Source organism: Phascolarctos cinereus, unplaced genomic scaffold, assembly GCF_003287225.1.
Source record: "Phascolarctos cinereus isolate Bilbo 61053 unplaced genomic scaffold, phaCin_HiC Scaffold_4;HRSCAF=312, whole genome shotgun sequence".
Classification (NCBI taxonomy): Eukaryota; Metazoa; Chordata; class Mammalia; order Diprotodontia; family Phascolarctidae; genus Phascolarctos; species Phascolarctos cinereus.
The window spans coordinates 660,666,550-660,686,098 of NW_027555847.1; the positions used below are offsets into that span (position 1 = coordinate 660,666,550).

The 19,549-nt window shown below is 52.9% G+C and overlaps 3 protein-coding genes across 3 annotated transcripts; 1 reads left to right on the forward strand and 2 right to left on the reverse strand.

Moving 5' to 3' along the window:
* Window positions 1-614: 614 nt before the first annotated feature.
* On the forward strand, window positions 615-6,058 carry MISP3 (MISP family member 3). Its single transcript, XM_020995078.2, has 5 exons — window positions 615-644; window positions 3,011-3,211; window positions 3,444-4,353; window positions 4,717-4,787; window positions 5,642-6,058. Exons 1-5 carry the CDS (start codon window positions 615-617, stop codon window positions 5,720-5,722), a joined length of 1,293 nt encoding a protein of 430 aa, XP_020850737.1. The 3' UTR covers window positions 5,723-6,058.
* Window positions 6,059-11,410: 5,352 nt separating this feature from the next.
* On the reverse strand, window positions 11,411-14,178 carry CUNH19orf67 (chromosome unknown C19orf67 homolog). The gene is given in 7 exon segments (XM_020995317.2): window positions 11,411-11,690; window positions 12,008-12,151; window positions 12,786-12,892; window positions 12,894-12,972; window positions 13,316-13,416; window positions 13,559-13,703; window positions 13,841-14,178. Coding segments are annotated over 7 exon segments (1,098 nt in total). The 3' UTR covers window positions 11,411-11,506.
* A 1,051-nt stretch (window positions 14,179-15,229) lies between these two features.
* Window positions 15,230-18,993, reverse strand: SAMD1 (sterile alpha motif domain containing 1). Its single transcript, XM_020995323.2, has 5 exons — window positions 18,082-18,993; window positions 17,210-17,489; window positions 16,899-16,995; window positions 16,249-16,360; window positions 15,230-16,024 (listed from the first exon to the last, which is right to left on the reverse strand). The coding sequence occupies exons 1-5, from the start codon at window positions 18,946-18,948 to the stop codon at window positions 15,866-15,868; spliced, it is 1,515 nt and encodes a 504-aa protein (XP_020850982.1). The 5' UTR covers window positions 18,949-18,993; the 3' UTR covers window positions 15,230-15,865.
* Between the last annotated feature and the right edge of the window lie 556 nt (window positions 18,994-19,549).

The following is a 19,549-nucleotide window of genomic DNA, read 5'->3' on the forward strand; positions in this document are numbered from 1 at the left end:
CTTGAAGGACTGTCATGAGAAAGAGGAATGGGATTTAGAGATGTAGGATATAGTACTAGGGGAGAGACCCTGCAATCATCTAGTCGAATGTTGCCATTTTACAGATGAGGAAAATGAGTCACAGAAAAAGTAAGTGGCCTGCTGAATGTCACACAGGTGATTGCACCCATTTCTAGCACACTTTCTTCACAAAAATACTGAGACATTTTTGATGAATTATTATACTCATTTTACAGAGGAGAGAATGAGACTCAGAGGGGGAAAGTGAATCACCTTAAGTTATAAAACTTTTAAATGGCAAAGCTGGGATTGAAGTCAAGTTCTCTGGCTTCAAACTGGGTCCCAATCTCTTTTGCAAAACTAAGGACAGGCAAGAAAGTAGCAGCTAGTAGGAAGGATCTAAGGGGGAAGGATGTTGGGAAAAGAGTGAGTCAGGGGAGGGGAAGAGAAGAGAGATTCTGGGAAGAAGAGACACTAAAAATGTATTGGATGAAAGGGCTAATGAAAAGTCAATTCCTGGAACTCAGGGAGAAAGAGTATGTCACCACGGAACAGGGAGAGAAGAGGAGCTGAAGTTACTTTGTGTTGCCACTTGGGGTGCTAGACATTGGTTGATGGGTATTGAGAATCTGTGTAGACGGAAGGTAGGGGGCACAGAGGTGTAGATACCCTCTAAGAGCCTCAGAAAACTCCCTAAACATAGAGTCCTAGGACACCTATGGTGTTATCCTAATCCCCAGGGATCTCTATTTGGGAATATCTGCCTTCTGCCTGTTCATAAAAATCAAAAAGAGAGATGGAGGCTGGGTTCCCTGACTTCTGGGTTCTGAAGGGAAAGGGCTACAGGATCAGAGAATTTTGGTGTGAGAACAGGCGACAGATGCCTAATTGAGGAAGAAAAGAAACAGAAAAAGACCCATACATAAGGCAGGCAGATAGGCAGACCAAGAGATAGACAGAAACACATAGAGACAGGCAGACAATAGAGAGAATGACAGAGAGATAGAACAGAGACAGAGACAGAAACAGAGATAGATGCAGGCAAAGAAACAGCGAAAGAGACCAAGACAGAAATAGAAACAAAGTGAGAGTCAAAGAGGAACAATGGCAGATTATTGATGTTCAGTTGTGTCCCATTTTTCACGATCCCATGGACCATAGCACATCTGGTTCTACTATCCTCCACTATCTCTCAAAGTCTGTCCAAGCTCATGTTCATTGTGTGGCTTTCATGCCACTATCTATCCATCTATCTCATCCTCTGGTGTCCCCTTTTCCTTTTGCCTTCCATCTTTTCCAACCTCAGAGTCTTTCCCAATGAGTCTTCTCATTATGTGGCCAAAGTATTTGAGCTTCTGCTTCTGTATTGGACCTTGCAGTGAATAGCCTGAATTAATTGCTTTAATTATTGACTGATTTGATCTCCTTGCTGTCCAAGGGACCCTCAAAAGTCTTCTCCAACACCATAACTTCAAAAGTGTCTATTCTGTGGCACCCAATTTTCCTTATAGTGCAACTCTCATAGCCATACATTGCTATTGGAAAAACCGTAGTCTTGACTACCTGGACCTTTGTTGGCAAAGTGATGTTTCTGCTTTTTAGTATACTGTCCAGCTTTGCCACAGCTTTCCTTCAGAGGCAGATAGACAGAGATATTGAAAGATATGAGAAATGTAGAAATAAAAAAGACAGAGAGCCAGGGACCCTGAAAAGCAATAATAGACAAAAACAGAGCAGAAGAGATACAAGGAGATAGAGATGAAACATAAGAAAAAATGGAGTAGCAGGTTGGGAGGGAAGGCTGCACAAAACAGACAGGGACACAGAGGCAGAGAGATACATAGAGACAGAAAGAGAACTGAAATTGGAGATAGAGAAAAGCAGAAAGAAAGAAACACGGAGATACAGGTGTGGGTACTGAATCACTTAAATAGAGGTTCAGAAAGATAGGAAGACAGAGGAGAAAGAAACAAAAATACAAATAGAGAAAGAGAAAGCGATGGGCTAAAGTGGGTGTGTCAGAGGTGCCTGTAGAGAACTAAGCAGAGAAAAGCAGAACAGTACATGTCACTCCAGTTTCCTTTTTCCTTAGGAGGCTCCTGATCCTGTGCAAATAGCCTGTAGAAGGCCCACTTTCTCCCTTCTTTCCACACTTAGATCTCAACTGGCCCAAAGTCACCCCTGCACAGACTACAGTACTTAGCTTCCCACAGCCAACCTGCCCCAGGACAGATTCTAGGGGAGAGGAGCATGTTCCATTCTCTAGCGCTTCCACTACGGTGGAGGAGGGGGCGCAGCAGCTTCTATAGCTGGAATACTGAAGTTGAACATTTCATGCCAGTTGCCAGAAGCCCGGTTGGTCTCCAGCAGGAGGGAGCAGAGGCTGCTGGGTCTAGAGGAACCACTAGAAGTTGGCTTAGATATGGGCCTCGGTGCTATCGTAGATGCCCAGGAATTCTCCCCATGGGAGGATCAGACTAGCCTCGGGGTAGTTGTTCTTCTGTGGGGGTGAGAAGTGCCAGCAAACTGCCAAGCTGTGGGATGGGGGTGTACCTCGGTGTAGAGTCCTCAGACTAGTTAGTGTTTAGTTTGTGAGCGGGAACCCAGCAGAGGCTAGAGCGGAGGGTGAGAAGGGGGACAGGGATTTAAGCGCCCCCGGGCGCCTCCTCCGAGTGACACACTCCTCAGGAGCAAGGCTGTATCTCAAGGGAGAGTGAGGTGGGATAGAGGCAAATCCCATCTCAGTGCTGAGTTAGGGTCCATGGATGGTGGGATAGGTTCAGGTGACGCTAGGGGACCAACTGACTCTAGACCGGAGACATAGAGCCAAATGCCCCCTGGAGGTACAGTCTGGACAGCAAGAATGTGGGGACAAAGCTGAGAAGCGGCATATAGGGTAGGGTAGAGGCGGTGGGTACGGCGTCAAGCGCTAACTCAGGGGGCATCAGCCACGATGCTTCCTGAGGAGAACTCTCTCAAGGCTCCTTTCATTCTAAAATGGCCATCCTAGAATGTCATCCTGGAATACCCCCTCACCCAATCCAAGACCACAGGAGTCAAGGAATCTAATCTGCGTGGCGTCAATCAGATTGACGCCTGGCTCAGTCTCACTGACCAAGACAATATTCGGTATTCGGATGAGGGCCCAGGGGCAAAAGAGGGTGTCCCAGCCCAGGTCAAAGAACTAAGCACTGTGCCTGGGCCCCCCCGGGTGAGCCTAGAGGGTTGCAGTCAGGGCACCTGTGGCTGCACCAGGGGCTGCGCGGGGCGGGGCCGAGGTCCAGGCAGGTGCAGGGGGCGGGGCCAGGCCTGCCCCCAGGGCGGGGGGGGCAGTTCCCGGAGGCCAGGGGCGGACGCGAGAGGAGAGTTGGGCGGGGCCGGCGGTCAGTAGCCCTCAATGCCTCAGAGCCCACGGCTGGCCGCTGCCACGGGCGCAAAGCTAGGCATGGAGCCCCCCCGCGGCGGCCACCACGACTGCCACCGAGACTCCAATTGAACGGGAGATCCGTCAGAGCCAGGAGCGCGAGGCAAGCCTGCGACGGAGCCGGGGCTTAAGCCCTAGCTTCGCCGGTGGGGAGCTGGTGGAGTTGCGCCTCCGGCCCATCCTTAGCCTGCTGCCGGGCCCAGGTCCTGGGCTGCCCCGGGACGTGAAGCGCGCCCGGGCAGGCGCCCAGATGCAGCGCGACATCGTTCGGGAGGCACACCGGGAGGAGGCGCTGGTGCGCCTGGGCTCGGGGCCCTGCGGTGGCCCGGAGTGCGGCCAGGGGCCGCAGCCGCTGAGCGAGCGCAAGCTGGTCTTTGAGGCTGGGGGCGCGCATTCTCGGGCAGAATCTGTGGGCCGGGGCCCTTCGTTCACCGAGGCCAGTGGCGCCGCCCATGTGGTGGTTCTGGAGCATCGCAGCCGGCTGCGGGCATCATTTCTAGCTCAGGCTCCTACTTTTGCTCCAGTTCTAGCAACGGCTCCGGCCCGAAACCAAGCTCTAGTTGTCGCCCGGACGCCAGACCTAGCCATAGTCCCGGCTCCAGCTCCGCCTCTGGCTCCAGCTCCGGCTCCGGTCCCACGTGCCCCGGTCCCGCCTTCAGTCTTTGCCTTGAGAGCTCGGAGCCCGGCTCTTGCCTCGGCATCGGCCCCAATTGCTCGCCCCCCGGTCCCAGTCCCACCTCTGGCCCGGGTCTCTGATCTAGCTTTGGTCCCAGCCTCCGCTGCGACCCCGGCTCCGACCCGTCGAGTCCAATTGTCGCTGCTGGAGCAAGAGGTCCGAGAAGTTCGCCAGAGGGAGCGGGAGCTGCAGCTCCAGAGGCGCAGCATCTATGGGGCCTCAGAGTTCAAGGAGCCGACCCCAAGTCTCACAGGCAAGATGCCGGGTCTTTCCCCTGCCCAGGTTCTGGGGCTCCCTGGGCAAGTCTCAGACTGAAGCTTCTGCCTTCGGACCCTCGGTTCCTTCCGTCTCGTCCCGTTCCCCTTTACGGGACTGAGGGAACCTCCAAGCGCTGGGAATCCGTGCCAAGGGAGTGGGGTTGGAGAGGACCGGAGCAGGCCTCTTGCTTCTATGTACATTTAGTAGGGCGTGGACTGCTGTGGCCCCGAGCACCAGGCTGGGGGTGGGGTAGAGTGGAAGAGGTGGAACTTTTCCGGGCCATAAAACAGGAAAATCACCGATGTGGGACGGTAGAGATGCTGCTCCCCATTACTTTATTTTCCTCCTTTCCTTGCAGAGAGCACACCCTCAGGGAAGCTTTCAGTGGTGTGGCCCCCTCGACGGGACTCTGAGAACGGCCCAGAGCAGGTGAGAAATATCTTCAACATTCAGGAATTTATGAGTGTTCCAAGTACTGGAGACACGCATAGGCAGATGCTCCCCTTCCACAGTAACCCTAGGCTCCACTGTAAGAGACTCCACTCCAGGAAGGAGACTAAATTCATGAGACCCCAGGCCCAGCTCTTCACTCCCCTAGGCTATGTATGTCATTTGGACAACCTCAGTAGAGTAGAAATGACAGTCGCAGTATTGTCTTTGCTACTCATCCCCGTTGTGGTCTAAGGCTAGTCCCTTTTCTTTGACACTTCTTTGGGCTTCAGTTTCCCCTTCTTAAAAGGGGGGGGGGGAGAAATAAGATCATAGATATAGACCTGGAAGGGACTTCAGAGGCCATCTAGTACAACCCTCTCATTTTACAGAGAAGGAAACTGAAGCCTAGTTGGGGTGGGGGTGGGGGAGGAAAGGAGGGTTAAATGATTTGTCCAAGGTCACACAGCTAATAGGTGTCAAAGACAGGAATAGAAACCAGTTTCTTCCAATATCAGAGCAAATGCTGTTCCCACTGTACTCCATAAATAAGATAAAAAAAAATAGATACTGAGATGCTCTAGAAAAGGCACTGGTTTTGGAGTCAAAGGTCCTGGATGCTAATTGTGCTCTCTACTCACTATCTGTGTAACCCTGGGCAAGTCACTTCCCCTCTGGTGCTTCAGTTTCATAGGATGCAAAATGAAGGAGTTGTACTACTGGATGACCTGGAAGGTCTCTTTCCAGCTTTGGAATGGAAGCTCAGGTTTTTGACTTAGCAACCCTTCTTTGCCCAGTTCTGTTTCTCCTGCCCTCTGATTCATTCACCCTCTATTGTTCTCCCTCCTTCTCAGAATTACCGTGGAAGTGCCTGGCCCTTTAAGCGAGGGAAGAAGATCTTGATCCACACTGGGGAGCCCCTCAGCCAGGAGTAACTAGTCACCTGTCCCTGCCCCCTCAACCTGGACTGGGGAGCCCTAAGTAGTCCCCCCCACTTCCTCCACTAACCCGGACTGGGAGTTCTGATTGATTATATACACCCCCCCCCCACTAACCCGGGCTGGGGACTCCTGATTGGCCACCTGTCCCCAATGCCGCTGTGGCCCCCTAACCCATCCAAGAGGGAGACAGAATGCCTACCTCCCCTATCCTCTCTGGGAATCTGACCAGCCCGTACCCAGGCGCCTGACTGTTACACGTCTGGGGGAGAGGGAACCCTCCTCAACCTTCTCTGCTCATTGTGCCATCAATAAACACTCCTTCTCCCCAAGGTTGTTTGTCTGTGGCTCTTTCTTCCCTAGGGAAACCGTGGAACTCTGCCTAGGGAGAGGGAGGGAAGAAAAGCAAGGAACTTTTGGGGAACCAAAGAATTCTGGTGGGTCTAATTCTGGCCAAACCTGAAGAGGGGGTAGGGTGCAGGGAGAACGCTTGGGTCTGGGAAAGCAACGGGAGGAGCCCTCCGGAATCTAGTTTTTGTTACTTAGAAGGGAGCTGGCAGCCCCTTATCTGCTGTTCCTGCCCGGCTTATTCCCCGGGACCACAGCCGTGGGAGGACGAGGAAGGGACCGATCAGTTCACATCCTTCTTTCCTGGGCTGCCGGGCGCTCAGAGTTCTATCCCTACTCCCTACTCCCCTGCCCCCGCGTGTTCTAGGATGCTCAGGGCGCGGAGCAACCCTATCTCCGAGGGGCTAGGTCTTGTCTCATACTGCCTCCGCGTGGCCTAAGATAGGAAGTGCGATCTCAATTGGATTTCCCCTTACCCCTCCCCTTGGAAAACTGAGGCTGAAAGGGAGTGGGGTGCGAGGGGAGACTGCACCCTTCCTACAGACACATACACCTACTAATGTAGGATAATAGGATTTAGAGCTGATGGGAGACTGAGACAGCCTACTGAACCCTATTTTTTTACAGAAGGCCCAGAGAGGTTAAATGATTTGTCCTAAGTAGTTAGCACAAGGATTCAAAGCCAAGTTCTCTGCACTGTGCACACCGCCTCTGAATTGGTATTCATGTTTGCAATTTCTCCCTTAACCAATCTGTTACTGAATAAGAAATCTTCCTCACGTCCAGAACGGAGCATGCCAAGCCCTTGACCAAAAAACCTTCAGCTGGTTCCTCTCTTCATACAGGATGAAATGCAAACTCCTTATCGTGGCATTCAAGGCTTTGCAGTCCTTCCCCACCTCCATCTACTCCCATTTTATCCATACCAGACTATGAATCTGCTCCCTCATTTCTACTTGGTATCTCCATATTCCCTCTGTGGGGGCAATGTGCACCCCTTTAATGTACTTCCCTCATCTCTGTTCAGGGAAATTCTTTTCCTTGAAGACTCCACTCAAGTGCCACCTTCTCAGGGAAGATTTCACCCTCTGCCTTCAGCTGAATGTTATCTTGATCCCATCAAATTCCTTAGAGTACCTTCCCTAGATAGTTCCTTTGTCATTATATTCTATGTTTTATAACAATTACTTGTGTATATGTCATACTAACTCCCCCCCCATACTCATAAATTCTGTGAGGAGAGGGATGTTATTTTTCAGCCTTGTACCTCCCAGGTGCTTAATGAGTGCTGGCTCAATGAAGATGCCAAACACAAATGGCCCTTTTCCTTCTCTGAATCTTTTTTTGCTCAGACTGTGTCTTCTCCCTACCCTTGGCCCTAGCTATACCTGCTGAAATCCTAACTATGCTTCCAGACCTAGCTCAAATGTCAAATCCATTCATTCATTCCACCAGCAACATATACTAAGCATTTCAGGCCAGTGCCTTAAATAGTGGAGATACAAAAGCTAAAAATAATCCCTGCCTTATTATAGAGGGAGGGGAATACAACAGCTGGGAAGAAGCTTAGAGGATTCCCTTGACCCCTCCCCAACACCACCATTTTGCAGATGAGGAAACAGAGGCTAAGAAAGGTTAATGGCATTGCCTAGAGTCTAGGCTAGGAAGTCTATGAGGCTGGATTTGAACTAAGATCTTTCTGGCTAAAAGCCCATTGTGCCTCCTAGGAAATGAGTTTAAACAAATGTGATGATGGAATAACTGAGGGGGATCCAGAATGGAGTCTCTTAGGAGTGGCTCCCATGCTGAGCCATGAAAAAAGGGAGGGCTTATAAAAGGCACAGGTTATGAGAGAGCATTCCAGGCATGGGAGACAGACAGGGTGTGCCACAGTGCAGAGGGAATGCTGGCATTTAAGTAGTACTTTAAAGTTTGCAAAGTGCTTTACAAATAGTCTTATTTTATCCTCACACCAACCAAGGTACTATTATCACTTCCATTTTACAGTTGAGAAAACTGAGGCAGACAGAAGGTAAAGTGGCTTGCCCTGTGCCAAACAGCTTGTAAGTGTCTGAGGCCAGATTTGAACTTGGGCTCTGTTACATCACTTGTTTAGTCCTATCTGACTTCTGACACCATTTGGGGTTTTCTTGGCAAGGATACTCAAGTGGTTTGCCATTTCCTTTTCTAGCTCATTTTAGAGATGAGGAAACTGAGGCAAACAGGATTAAGTGACTTGCCCAGGGTCACACAGCTAGTAAACCTCTGAGATCAAATTTGAATTCAGGTCTTCCTGACTCCAGGCCTGGCACTCTATCCACTGTGCCACCTAGCTGCCTCATTATACTATTTAGCTGGTTCCAAAGCACAATATGGAAGGCTGAGGTCAGAAACTAAATAGCTAGTAAGCCAGTCTAACTGGAACATAAAACATTCTAGAGGGGAAGTGAAAATGGAATAAAATGTCTGGAGAGGCCAGCTGGAGCTCCACTCCTCCCCCAATCACTACAGATTGGCAGGCTTTCTCTCTTCTTAGGGCACTTATCAATCATGATAACAGCTAACATTTGTAGAATGATGTAAGATCACTTGTCTCTTTACATCTTCATAACTACTCTGTGAGATAGGTAGCAGCTGTATTATTACTCACATTTTACAATTAAGAAAGTGAGGCGCAGATGAAATGACTCTGCCCAGTTGCATACCTAGGAAGCTAGGAAGTCTCCTCTATTCAAGTTAGCTAAGTACATCTTTCAGGGTCCCTACTACCAGGGGTTCTTAACCTGGGGTTTGTGAACTTAAATTTTTTTTTTTTATGACTGGCATGTCAATTAATTTCCTTTGTAATCCTATGTATTTTATTTTATGTGTTTTAAAATGTTATTCTAAGGAGTATATAGGCTTTACTAGGTTGCCAAAGGGACTCATGACATAAACAAAGTTAAGAACCTTTGTATTTTATCGATCTCCAAGAAGGTAGAGACCCTATCGTTCTTCTTGCTGTCTCCTTCCCCTTAGAATGCCCTCCTTTTATCCTATATGCCCTCCTCCTTTCAGTCTGGACTGAATATCCATCAGTTAGCAACATACATGTATTGAACATCTGCTGTTTTTGGCCTATTATAAGACACTGTGGGGGATCCACAGAAATTCTCAAGGTACTTGGTCTAGCTTTCAAGACAAGACAAAAAGTTAAATGGTAACAGAAGAGTTGAGCAATGCAAGAGATGTTACAAAATGCAAGATGCTAAATCTCAAAATGGATCATTTGTACCACATTTGAGGAAGGACTTTAAAAAACTGAAGGTCGAGAAGACTTTCTACCAAAATGGTGACTTAGCAGACTTGGTCCCCCCCAAGACTCTGCTGAAACAACTGCCTGAAAAGTGAAGACGGGGGAGGGATGATAAGTGTCTTCAAATATTTGAAGGGCTGTCCTTGGGAAGAGGGACTTACCTAAACCAAAGGACAGAGCCAGGAATAATGGGGAGAAGTTATGGAGAGGCAGATTTAGGCTGGGTGACCCTGTGAAGTCACTGAAGCTCCAGGCATCTCAGGCAAATGTTTGGATTGACTAAGTCAGTCTAGTACAAAAGAAGCAGCACTGATTCTGGAGTCAGAGGATTTGGGTTCAAATCTCATCTCGGATGCTTACTTGCCTGTGTGACCATAGGCAAGTCCCCTTGACCTCTTTAATTTTCCGTTTCCAAAGCTGTAACACGCTTGGTTTGAACTAAATGGTTTCTGAGGTCACCTCCAGTTCTAGATCTTTGAAATAAAAGGCTTAGCACAGTGACTGGCACATAGCAGGGACTTTGACAAATGCTTGTTTCCTTTCCCTCTCTCCCCAAGATTTTTGAAGTTTGCATTGGTGGAGGGGTTCCTACAATGGCAGTTCCTCATGCTGATAAAATCAACTGTCTTTTGCCTATATAGAACACAGTTCTAACAATCAGAACTGTCCAAAAGGTGAAGGGGCTGCCTTGAAAAGTAATTAATTTTTCACCACTGGAGATCTCTTAGCAGAGGATGGACGGTTGACCATTTTAGAGAGGATATATGCCCGGCTTAGAGTTGGAATCGTTAGGGTTAGAGCTCTTGCAGCTCTGTGACCCTTGACTTTTTAAATCTAGGGACTCCTAAGCCAGAGGAGACGGGGATCGGAAGGGTGAGGGGAGGAGGGGGAAGGGAAAGGAAAACCAGGATTCAGAGAGCTGCCAAGGGGCGGCAGAATAGAGCAGGCGCTGAGCTGCGGTTTCCACTGCGGCCACAGGGCGGCATCCGGGAGCGGCTCGACTCCTCCGAGTCCAGGGGCCAGCCGAGGTTTCCGGGGACAGCAACTCTGGTCCCAGCCCACGCGGAGTTAACCGGAAGATATAACCTCGACCCTTGGAGGGGAAGGGCGGGTGCCAAGGAGCCTGTTCGTCCCTCCGCAAAAAGGGAGGGGTCAAATGCCATCCGAGCTCAGGCTGGAATCTGTGGCAGGGGCTCCAACCAGTGCCCAGCCTACTCCTGGGGCTGGGAAAACAGAGCAGAACACGTGATAGGCCTGGTTCCCGCAGGGTAGAGTGGGAATCGTAGTCTTTTCTAGGCCAGCGCTGGAAGGGACCGTGGAGGTCATTAAGTGCAACATTAGGTGGACAGGTTAAGGGCTATTTAATTCCACTTTTTGCAGAGGAAGAAACCGAGGCCGAAAGAGGTTAAAACTCGGGATTAACTAGCCCAACCCCTTTATTTCCCAGTGGGGAAAAGGGGTCCAGGAGGGAGGAATGAGACTTTCCCTGGGTGACGCAAGTCAGTAGCAGAGTCAAAATTCGAACTCGGGTCCTGTCCCTCTCAATCCAGGGATCCTTCTATTATATCTGGAGGCGGCCTTTTTTCGAAAGAGATCATTTCACGGCTAAAATGTTCTCCCCTCCCCTGCATCCCTTTCAGAAGCCCTGTTTTGTGATCTCGCAGCTGACCACACTGGCCAGGTTAAGGAAAGGACTGCGAGCCGATCAATCAACTTTATCGCTAGCTTTCCCGTTTCCGGAAGGGTATGGGCGCAGGTGCTTCCGTTTGCCTTCCATTGCACGATTGAGCATGCGCTACCTCCCGCCCTCCCCTGCCAAGGCTGTGTACCACTCCTTTTCAATCCCTAGGCAGTTCGCCCGCCCCTATCCCCACCCCTTCCCCCTCGCCGGAGTTGCGGAGCTTCCTCGACGGGAAGGACGCGGTACTTAAACCCACGTTGCTCAGACCGAGGCATCTCTGAATTCTTTTCTCTTTATTAAATCCAAGCAGAGCCGTCTTTCCATTCTCGCGGGAGTCGTCACATTCCAGCCTTCTCTGTCTATGCTGCCTGCGGGTTAGAGGGCTGGAGAAGAATCCCCATCCTTCTCCCACCCCTATCCCGTTTCCCCGTAGCCAAAACCGAGGGCGACCGAGGGCTCAGGTCCCGGGAGCCGCAGGCCAGCCAGGGGGACTCGTGGCTGTACTTGGGGCTCGTCCTGCGCTCCCTGCCTGGCCCGTGAGAATCTGTACCAGCAAGTCGGTGGCCAGGGTGTGCGATGGCTCTTCAAAGCCTATGGTCAGCAACTGCTGGTATTCCCCCGGGGGCTGAGGGCACAGGATCCTGGCGGGAGGGGGAGGGGCACATTTCCAGCTTGTTTGAGGCAGCCCAGGGGAAATTGTGAGAATAGCGGGGATGGAACTCTGAGCCTTCCCTTGCACCACCTGCCTCCCTCGATTGTGTCTGGGGCCCAAGAGTTGCGGATGGACATGCTGGGAGGAAAAAAGGAATCTTGCTCCACCAATTCTTTGAAGGGGGTAGAAATTACAAAGTATTTGGAAAAGCTAATCACCCCCCCTTCTTTTTTCTTGTGGGGAAAGCTCTGGAGATTGGATGGTTGGAGATAGGGCCAGATCTCCAATCCCACCCCACTCCCTTACCAGGAATAGATATCCGAGGAGCCGTCTTGGCCTGGGCCCAGGGGCACCCAGCGCCCAATGGACCAGAGCTTTTGAATCTGGGCACAAGAGTTGGCAGGACTCTTGCCCGTGTCTTCCCAAGTATCTCGATAGCACAGGAAGTAGCTGTGGGAAAGAGAAGGAAGGGATAGGATGGTAGATTCTGACAGTATTTACAGTCTGGTCACTGGTTGTTTCTTTTGGTTCAGGGAGGAGGGAATCGGAGGGGACTTTTATCAGAGGCTGAAGTAATTGTGAAGAGGGACTTTAGCAAATAATAACAGCTTCTCTAGCACTTTTAGGATTTACAAAACTCTTTCCCCACCAGGATTCTGAGTAAGCCAGTGCAAGCGTTATTATCCACATTTTATGGGTTGGGAAACCTGAGCTTGGAAGGCTAATTACTTGGCTCACAGTCACCCAACTTTTAAGTTCTGAGTAGTATAATTAGTATTTCCCCCATTTTAAAGATTGTGAAACTGAGGCCCAGAAAACAGAAGTGATTTCTCTGTATAGTGTCCGAGTTGGAAATTGAAGCCAGTGTTCCTTGATTCCAAATCCAGGGCTCAGGCCACCTTTTGGTGGAGGAGGGATACCTGCTTTGCTTAGAATTTTCTCTAAGGGCAGCCTTGACCAGGGAGACTGGTTGGGATTTTCATTAGGAGTGAAAAGTACTTTGGGGCTTTGATTTGGAGGTCTTTTTCTGGTGGTAGAATTTTTAAAATAGTAGTGATGGGTGCATTGAGTTAGGAAGACTCACTATTCTACATGAGGCCCATGTCCCCTGTTGCTGTTCTCAGGACTAGCTTCTAGATTCCAGCGCATCTTCTTGTACAGGTATCTGGGAAGTCGGCCAGCTGTATAAGGGGGCTGGAGAGCAGTATCGGAAAACTGAAACTTGATGGGAGGGGCCCAGTGAGAATTTTCCGCAGAAAAAACAGGAGACGCTGATTGGGAGGTGAGAAAGGAGAGCTAGGATTATAGGTCTTTACTGGTGATCTAGTCCAAAAACCACCACTCACCCCTCAAGACAAAGAGAGACTAAATAATTTGCATAAGACCATAGATAGGCTGATAGTGAGTTCCCAGTCACCTGAAGTGTCCAAGCAGAGGACAGATGGCTCAGAGGCTGGAGGATGCAAGGGAACTGTTTGGAAGTCGCCTCCAGGGACCTTTTTAGTTCAGAGATTTATGAGGTGGGAGAGTCAAGGGGGGGAGGGAGGGGGGAAATTTCTAGGACCTAGACCCAGACTTCCTTATTTCTGTCCCCCTCCCCCCCAACCCAGTTACCTGAGGGGATTTGTCTCTTCCAGTGCCACAAACCCGAAGGAGGCATACATAAGCACCAGTTGCTCCAGCCTAAGGGCCAGCTGTTGAGAGATTTCCAGCAGCTGGAAGGAGAGGGCAGTACATATCAACCCAGATGTGGCTCCCTCCCAACTGCAGAGGGAGGCAGTTCCAAGCTCCTGATCCTCGATTTTGTCCAGGAGCTAGGGTGAGGGCCCGGATCCAGCTTCCCCTCTGCTGACTCACCTTTTTCCGAACCAGCTCTTGCAGGGCCCCATGAATTGGGGGCATGCCCCTGGCAGCAGACTCCAGGTACAGGAAGTAAGGCTGGCACATCTGCAGGAAAGTTGGCATCGCCTTGGCCAACTGCTCCTTCTGGACCCGGTCCCTGCTAGGGAGGGGCACAGCCCCACTTGGTCATGGGAGGGGAGGGAGCTCCAGCTTGGGCTTCCACCTCACCTGTTCCGCCCACAGCACCCGTCCGCCCCTTCTGCTCCCCGGGATAGCCAGGCAGCCTGGCCCCATCACCTGTAGAGCAGGTAGCTCTGGAAATCCTCCGCTTTCTTGAGCAGGTAGCGAAGCTGCTCCGTGATGGGGCTAAACATACTCTCCAGGGGCAGTAGGGTAGGGCCGGGGGCGGGGGTCGGAGGCGGGCCGGGCAGCGGGGCTGGAGCCAGAGGCTGCCCTAGGACAGGGCCCGAAGGCTCAGCATCGGCCGGAGCCCCTCCTCGTCCAGGGGCCATAGGCCAAGGGGACTCAGCACTGCCGTGCGGGGTAGGGGCCGGTCCGGGGACCGAGTCTCCTGCTGGTAGGGGGTCTCGGACCCCGGTAGGCAGAGACCCCCCGAACCAGGGCTCGCTGGCCATGGAGGTGATTGGGGGGGGGCCCACACTGGGCCCTCTTCCCCCTGTGGAGAGCTCCCCACCAGGTTTTCGGAACAGTAGCCTCCCGGGCTTTCTGCTCGCCCACTCCCACCACTACGGAAGGGAGGCCGGGGCGGGGTGGGGGGGGTCTGGCCTCATTTGAATGTCAACACGCGCTAGGTCAGGGTTGAACTTCTCTCCCAGCGGCCACGCGCCTCGGGCTAGCTCGCTCCAAGCTCCAAGTTCGGGTTCACGATTTATACCCATCCTGTCTCACTCTGCTATCCCAGAACCAAAGTGCCTCCGACGTTCAACTCTTTCAAAAGAGCTACCTCCACCCTCAAAATTTCCCTGGGGATTGGCAGTATGTACTGTCATGTTAAGAATAGGAAACAGGTCCAGGGAGGTGAGCAATTTAGAAACATACATAAAATGTCCGACCTGGAAGGGACCCTTAGCAGTGACCAAGGCAGATGGACCTTAATTTACCCCGAGGGATAATGACGTCATAGTCCATAGCTGGAGGGAGGATTTAGATCACCTAATTCAACCTCCTTTATTTTACAGATGACTGACATCCCGGACTGGAAACAGCCTTCCCCCAGAGTCACAGTTAGGGAAAAGTACTAGGTGGTCTCCAAGGCCTCTTTCTGCTCTATATCCTAGTAACGGGCTGGCGGGAAGGTACATTGGATTTGGAGGCAGAAGTGATAACAGCTAGAATTTATTGAGCACTTTTAAAAGGTTGGCAAAGTGCTTTTCATATGTTAACTCATTCGATCCTGGTCAGGACCTCCTCTACCTCTTTCTGAGACTCCGTTTTCTCTTTTCTAAATTAGAAGGTTGGAGTTGTTTTAAGGTACCTTCTAGGGCTACAGCCTATGATCTGATAATGACCCTTCCATAAGGAGAGAATTTGTAAGGATGGGAATCTCCCTGCTCAACCTACTTCACCCCGCCACCCTGTATCAGGCAAGTGCACACACACACACACACACACACACACACACACACACACACACACACACACACACACACACACAGAGACTTGAGAGAATTTTATTTTAATTTTATTTAAAAAACCTCAGGTGCAATATTAAAAAGCAACTTGGACAGCCAGAGCAACAATCAGAGAGAGAGAGAGAGGAAGGAAACAGGACAACCCACCATTTCAACCCTGGGAATCTCCAAACTGACCAAGGCTGGAAAGAAAGGCATTGGGATGAGGGGAAGGGGGGGGGCATGTGAGAGGGAAAGGCCAGTCCAGTCCTGTCCTTACTTCCTCAGGGTGAAACATTTACAAAGGTGAAGTCTGGCTGAATTGGGGAAAAGGGCTGGGGAAAAGGAGGGCATTCCTTCCCCTTGGCAGGAGTCTAGTGGGGGGGGGAGGCGTTGGGGTCCCCTCCTGGTATGATGCAGGATCCTGCATCTGCCCCTGCCATCACCCCCAGCTTGGAATGCAGGATGTGGATAGAAGAAAGATACCTACAGTTAAGGGAGAGGGAGTTGGGAAGGGGTGACAATGAGGCGCCAGCCTCCTGGAATCTCTTTGGGGAGTGTGTTGGGAAGAGGGCTTTCTCCCCCTTAGGGAGTTCCTGGATGCTAGGGACTCTTAGGCAGATGGGGCACAAGGGAACTGAGGAAAAGGAGAGGGGTAAGGGAAGCTCAAGGGTCACAAAGAGGCTGGGGCTCAGCCAAGAAACCCATCAGGGTCATCATCTTCAAAGTGGCCCTGCTGAAGGACCTTGATGTGATGCTCATAGATTTTGAGGGCTGGCCCCAAGCGGATAGAGAGGCCAGTTAGCACATCCGTGCGCTGCATCAGCAGAAGGGACTTCCCATCAATTTCCTGGGCAAGGAAAGAAGGAGGGCTCACTTGGGTCAGGCCTGGGACTCCCTGCAATCCCTTCACATGGCATTCTTCCAGTTCATAGTGGGTCCCACCTTGGGGTGTGTGTGTGTGTGTGTGTGTGTGTGTGTAAGGACACACAAGATGGAGGGACAAGGGACCGAGGGAAGAGAGCAAGGAACCCCAGGGGTGGGGTGCTGGCTCCAGCAGGATGGAGGTCTCACCTGTTCCTGGAAAGCAGAAGCCTGTTCAGGGAAGCCAGCCTCAGTGAAATACTCTACCACATCCATCACTGTCCACTCCACAGGATCAGATGGCTTTTCCTTCCTGCCAGAGCTATGTATGCCCAAACAGACCATTACATTATCATCATCCTATTTAACACTTGCCAAACATTTAACATGTGAAAATGCTTTGCAAATGATCATCTCATTTCATCCTTACTGACACCAGCCTCCTTCAGCAGATAGGGGTGGGATGGGATTACAACCCCTATTTCAGAGGAAACTGAGGCCCAGAGGGGAAAGGTTAGATGGTCATAAAATTTGGGTCTGATGTTTATTAAACAAATGTTGACTGTGCTCAACCCTGAGGATGAACAGGTGATATGTTACTGCCCTTTAGGAGTCTCACTACTGCTCACAACCTTTATGAGGTAATTATACCCATTTTATAGATGAGGAAAGTGAGGCCCAGAGAGGTTGTGACATGACCATGTTCACATAGCTTCTAAGTGCTGAGAAACTAACAGGACCAAGTCTAAAATTCTACCTATAAAGTCCTTATGTTGTCTATTTGACTCCCACTGACCAGCCACGGCCCCTACTCAACATCAGGCCCAGCCTGAAGAGACAAAAAACATTCACTGACTTACGAGCAACCGAAAGGAGTTCCATCAGCACTGGGCAAGGCCGGCTTTCCGGGGGGCAAAGGCACTGGCGAAGGGGAATCTGGGCCTGTGGCAGCTGAGGCTAGGAGTAAAAAAGGGCATACTTGTCAGCTTATCTATCCTTCTACCTATCCTCCCTCCCCAGACATATTCCAGTACCAAAGAAAGCCCCTCTGAATTCCTTTTCCTCCAAATCTACCTTGTTTCCTAGGTGACCCCACCCACTTTTAGAAAGTAAGGTAGCTTCCCTGCTGCTCCATCACAAAGGGAACCCCAGCTTCTGGAAGCTTTCTTACCTGAACCCCCTTCCATCTTCACCACTCCCATTGGGAAGGCCTCCCGGGTTCCATCTGCTAGGGCTGAACGGTGACCCTCATCCTGTCGCCCTGGTGCTATGGAAGAGCTCCACTCCCTGGGCCGATCTTTTCCACCTTCCCGCTGGCCAGTCTCTCCATTATACTGATTCTGTCCACCATGGGCACCCTCTCCCTCGGGCACCTCAGAACACTCTGACAGAGCAGACACCTCTTCTTCATCCTCTTCTTCTTCCTCTCTGAGGGACTCTTCCCCAGACTTCTATGGAAAATGAATAGAGTTGGAATGTTTTACCCAATCTTTTCCCATTCATCTCTATTCTCTAGGTGTCCTCATTCTATTTGTTAGACTTGAAAGACAGGGGCTGTCCAGACTTCTGGGCCCCAAGTTGACTTCTGTCCTTGGAGTCTTTACCATGTTCCAGGAAATTAACTCCTGGGAACCCTGATGTGACACATTTCTCCAGGTCCCAAACCAGACTGTCCACCCTACGGCTTCTGGCCTGTTTTTGAAGTGGGGGGGAGGGGGCGGCTCACTTTCTCACCCTTCTCTTCCAGACTCAATGACCCCATGACCAGCCTTCTGGGTCCTTAGCCCCAACCCTCTCCCTTCTATCCTTGGTTGAGGAGGCGCTCAGAGATTCTAAGCTCTTACTGGCCAGGGACCTCTAGTCCTTATAAACACCCTTGCTCTCTCCACCGGGACTGATCTCATCCATCCTTTGCCTCCTCCCTGATCCCTCCTCCCCAGTGCAGTCTCCCCTCCAGTCCTGCTTCCAACCTCATCCACCCGGGAATCCTAAGTTGATCGCCCCCTCCCTATACAGGACTTTCATCCCCAGCCCTAGTCTTACCTTGGTTCGGGCTGCTCTGGAACTGGTGGCAGGAGGCGCCCTTCCCGAACGATCGTTGCGGGGCAGGGCAAGACCGGTGATGCGGGTGCGCTCGAGGCGGCCTCGGGCGGCCGCCGCCTCCTCCTCCAGCAGCAGCCCCTGCACGCGCCCGCGGGTCAGCCGGCCTCCGCCGCTGCCACTGCCCCCGAGGTAGCGCACCACTTCCCGCAGGCTTACGGGCCGGGCTGGTCCGCTCCGAGACGCGCCCCCCTCCGGCGGCAGCGGCAGCGGCAGCGGCGACGGCGGCGCCGGCTCCCGGGCGGCGGCCCCGGCAGGCGGGGGGGCACGGCGCGGGCCGGGTGAGGGCGCCCCGGCCGGAGGCGGCGGTGGGGGCAGGGGCGCGGCCCGCTGCGCGCGGGGGGGCGGCGACGGGGCCGGGGCGCCGGGAGAGGGGGGCGCTGTGGCCGCCGCTGCCCGAGGCGCTCGGGGCGGGGAGGCGACGGGCGCAGGCGGAGCGGGCGGAGGCGGGGGTGGCGCGGCAGCGGCAGCCCCCCGGGGGCCGCGCGGAGGAACGGGCGGGGTGGCGCCCCGGCGCGGCGGCTGCACGCGCGCCGCGTTGCGGTACGAGATGCTCCCCTTGTAGCTGACCCGAAGCACGGCGCGCTGCTGGATCAGCTTCTCCAGCTCGGCGCGCGTGCGCTCCGGCTCCGGCCCGTGCCGCCGCCTCACCATCCGGCAGATGCGCTCCAGGTCCGGCCGCGCCTTGCGCGAGCGCAGCGAGTCGATGGTGTCCAGGATCCACTCCTGGTAGCGAGGGGACGAGGCGGACGACGAGGCGGCGGCGGCCGCCGCCGTGTCCGGCGGGGGCAGGGCCGGGGGCCCCGCCATGCCTCCCGCCCGGCCCGGCTGCACCGTGCGCGCCGCCTCCCTCCCAGCGCGGCGCCCCCCTTCCCCCCGCTCTCCCCTCCCCTCTCAACCCCCGGCTCCCCTCCCTCTCTCCCTCAGCCGCCCGCCTCCTTCTCCTCCTCCTCCTGCTGCTGCCGCCGCCGCCGCCGCTGCCGCTGCCGCCGCTGCTCTTCCCCCTCCCCCCGGGGGGCGCAGCGCCTTGGTGGAGCGGCGGAGGCGCTGCTGTTTCTTTGCAAAAAGAAAAAAAAAAGAAAGAAAAGAAAGAAAAGAAAAAATGCACAGACAGAGACACACGCACACTCACACAAAAACCCCGCTCCTCCTGGGCGCGCGCGGGTCCCGAGGATGGGAGGAGGGGGAAGCGCGAGCCGAGCCCCTCCCCGCCGCCACCGCCACAGCCGCCGCCGCACGCGCCGCCCGCCCCGCGGCCGGGACACTCCGGCCCCCCTTCTCAGCTATCCACCCACCCACCCCTACGCGCTCGCTTTTAAGGTGGAGCCGGGGCCCCGCTAAGCGCGCGCGACTCTACCCCCCCCCCTCCGGCGCCTCTCTTGCTCAGTCTCTTCCTAGCCTCAACCCGCCC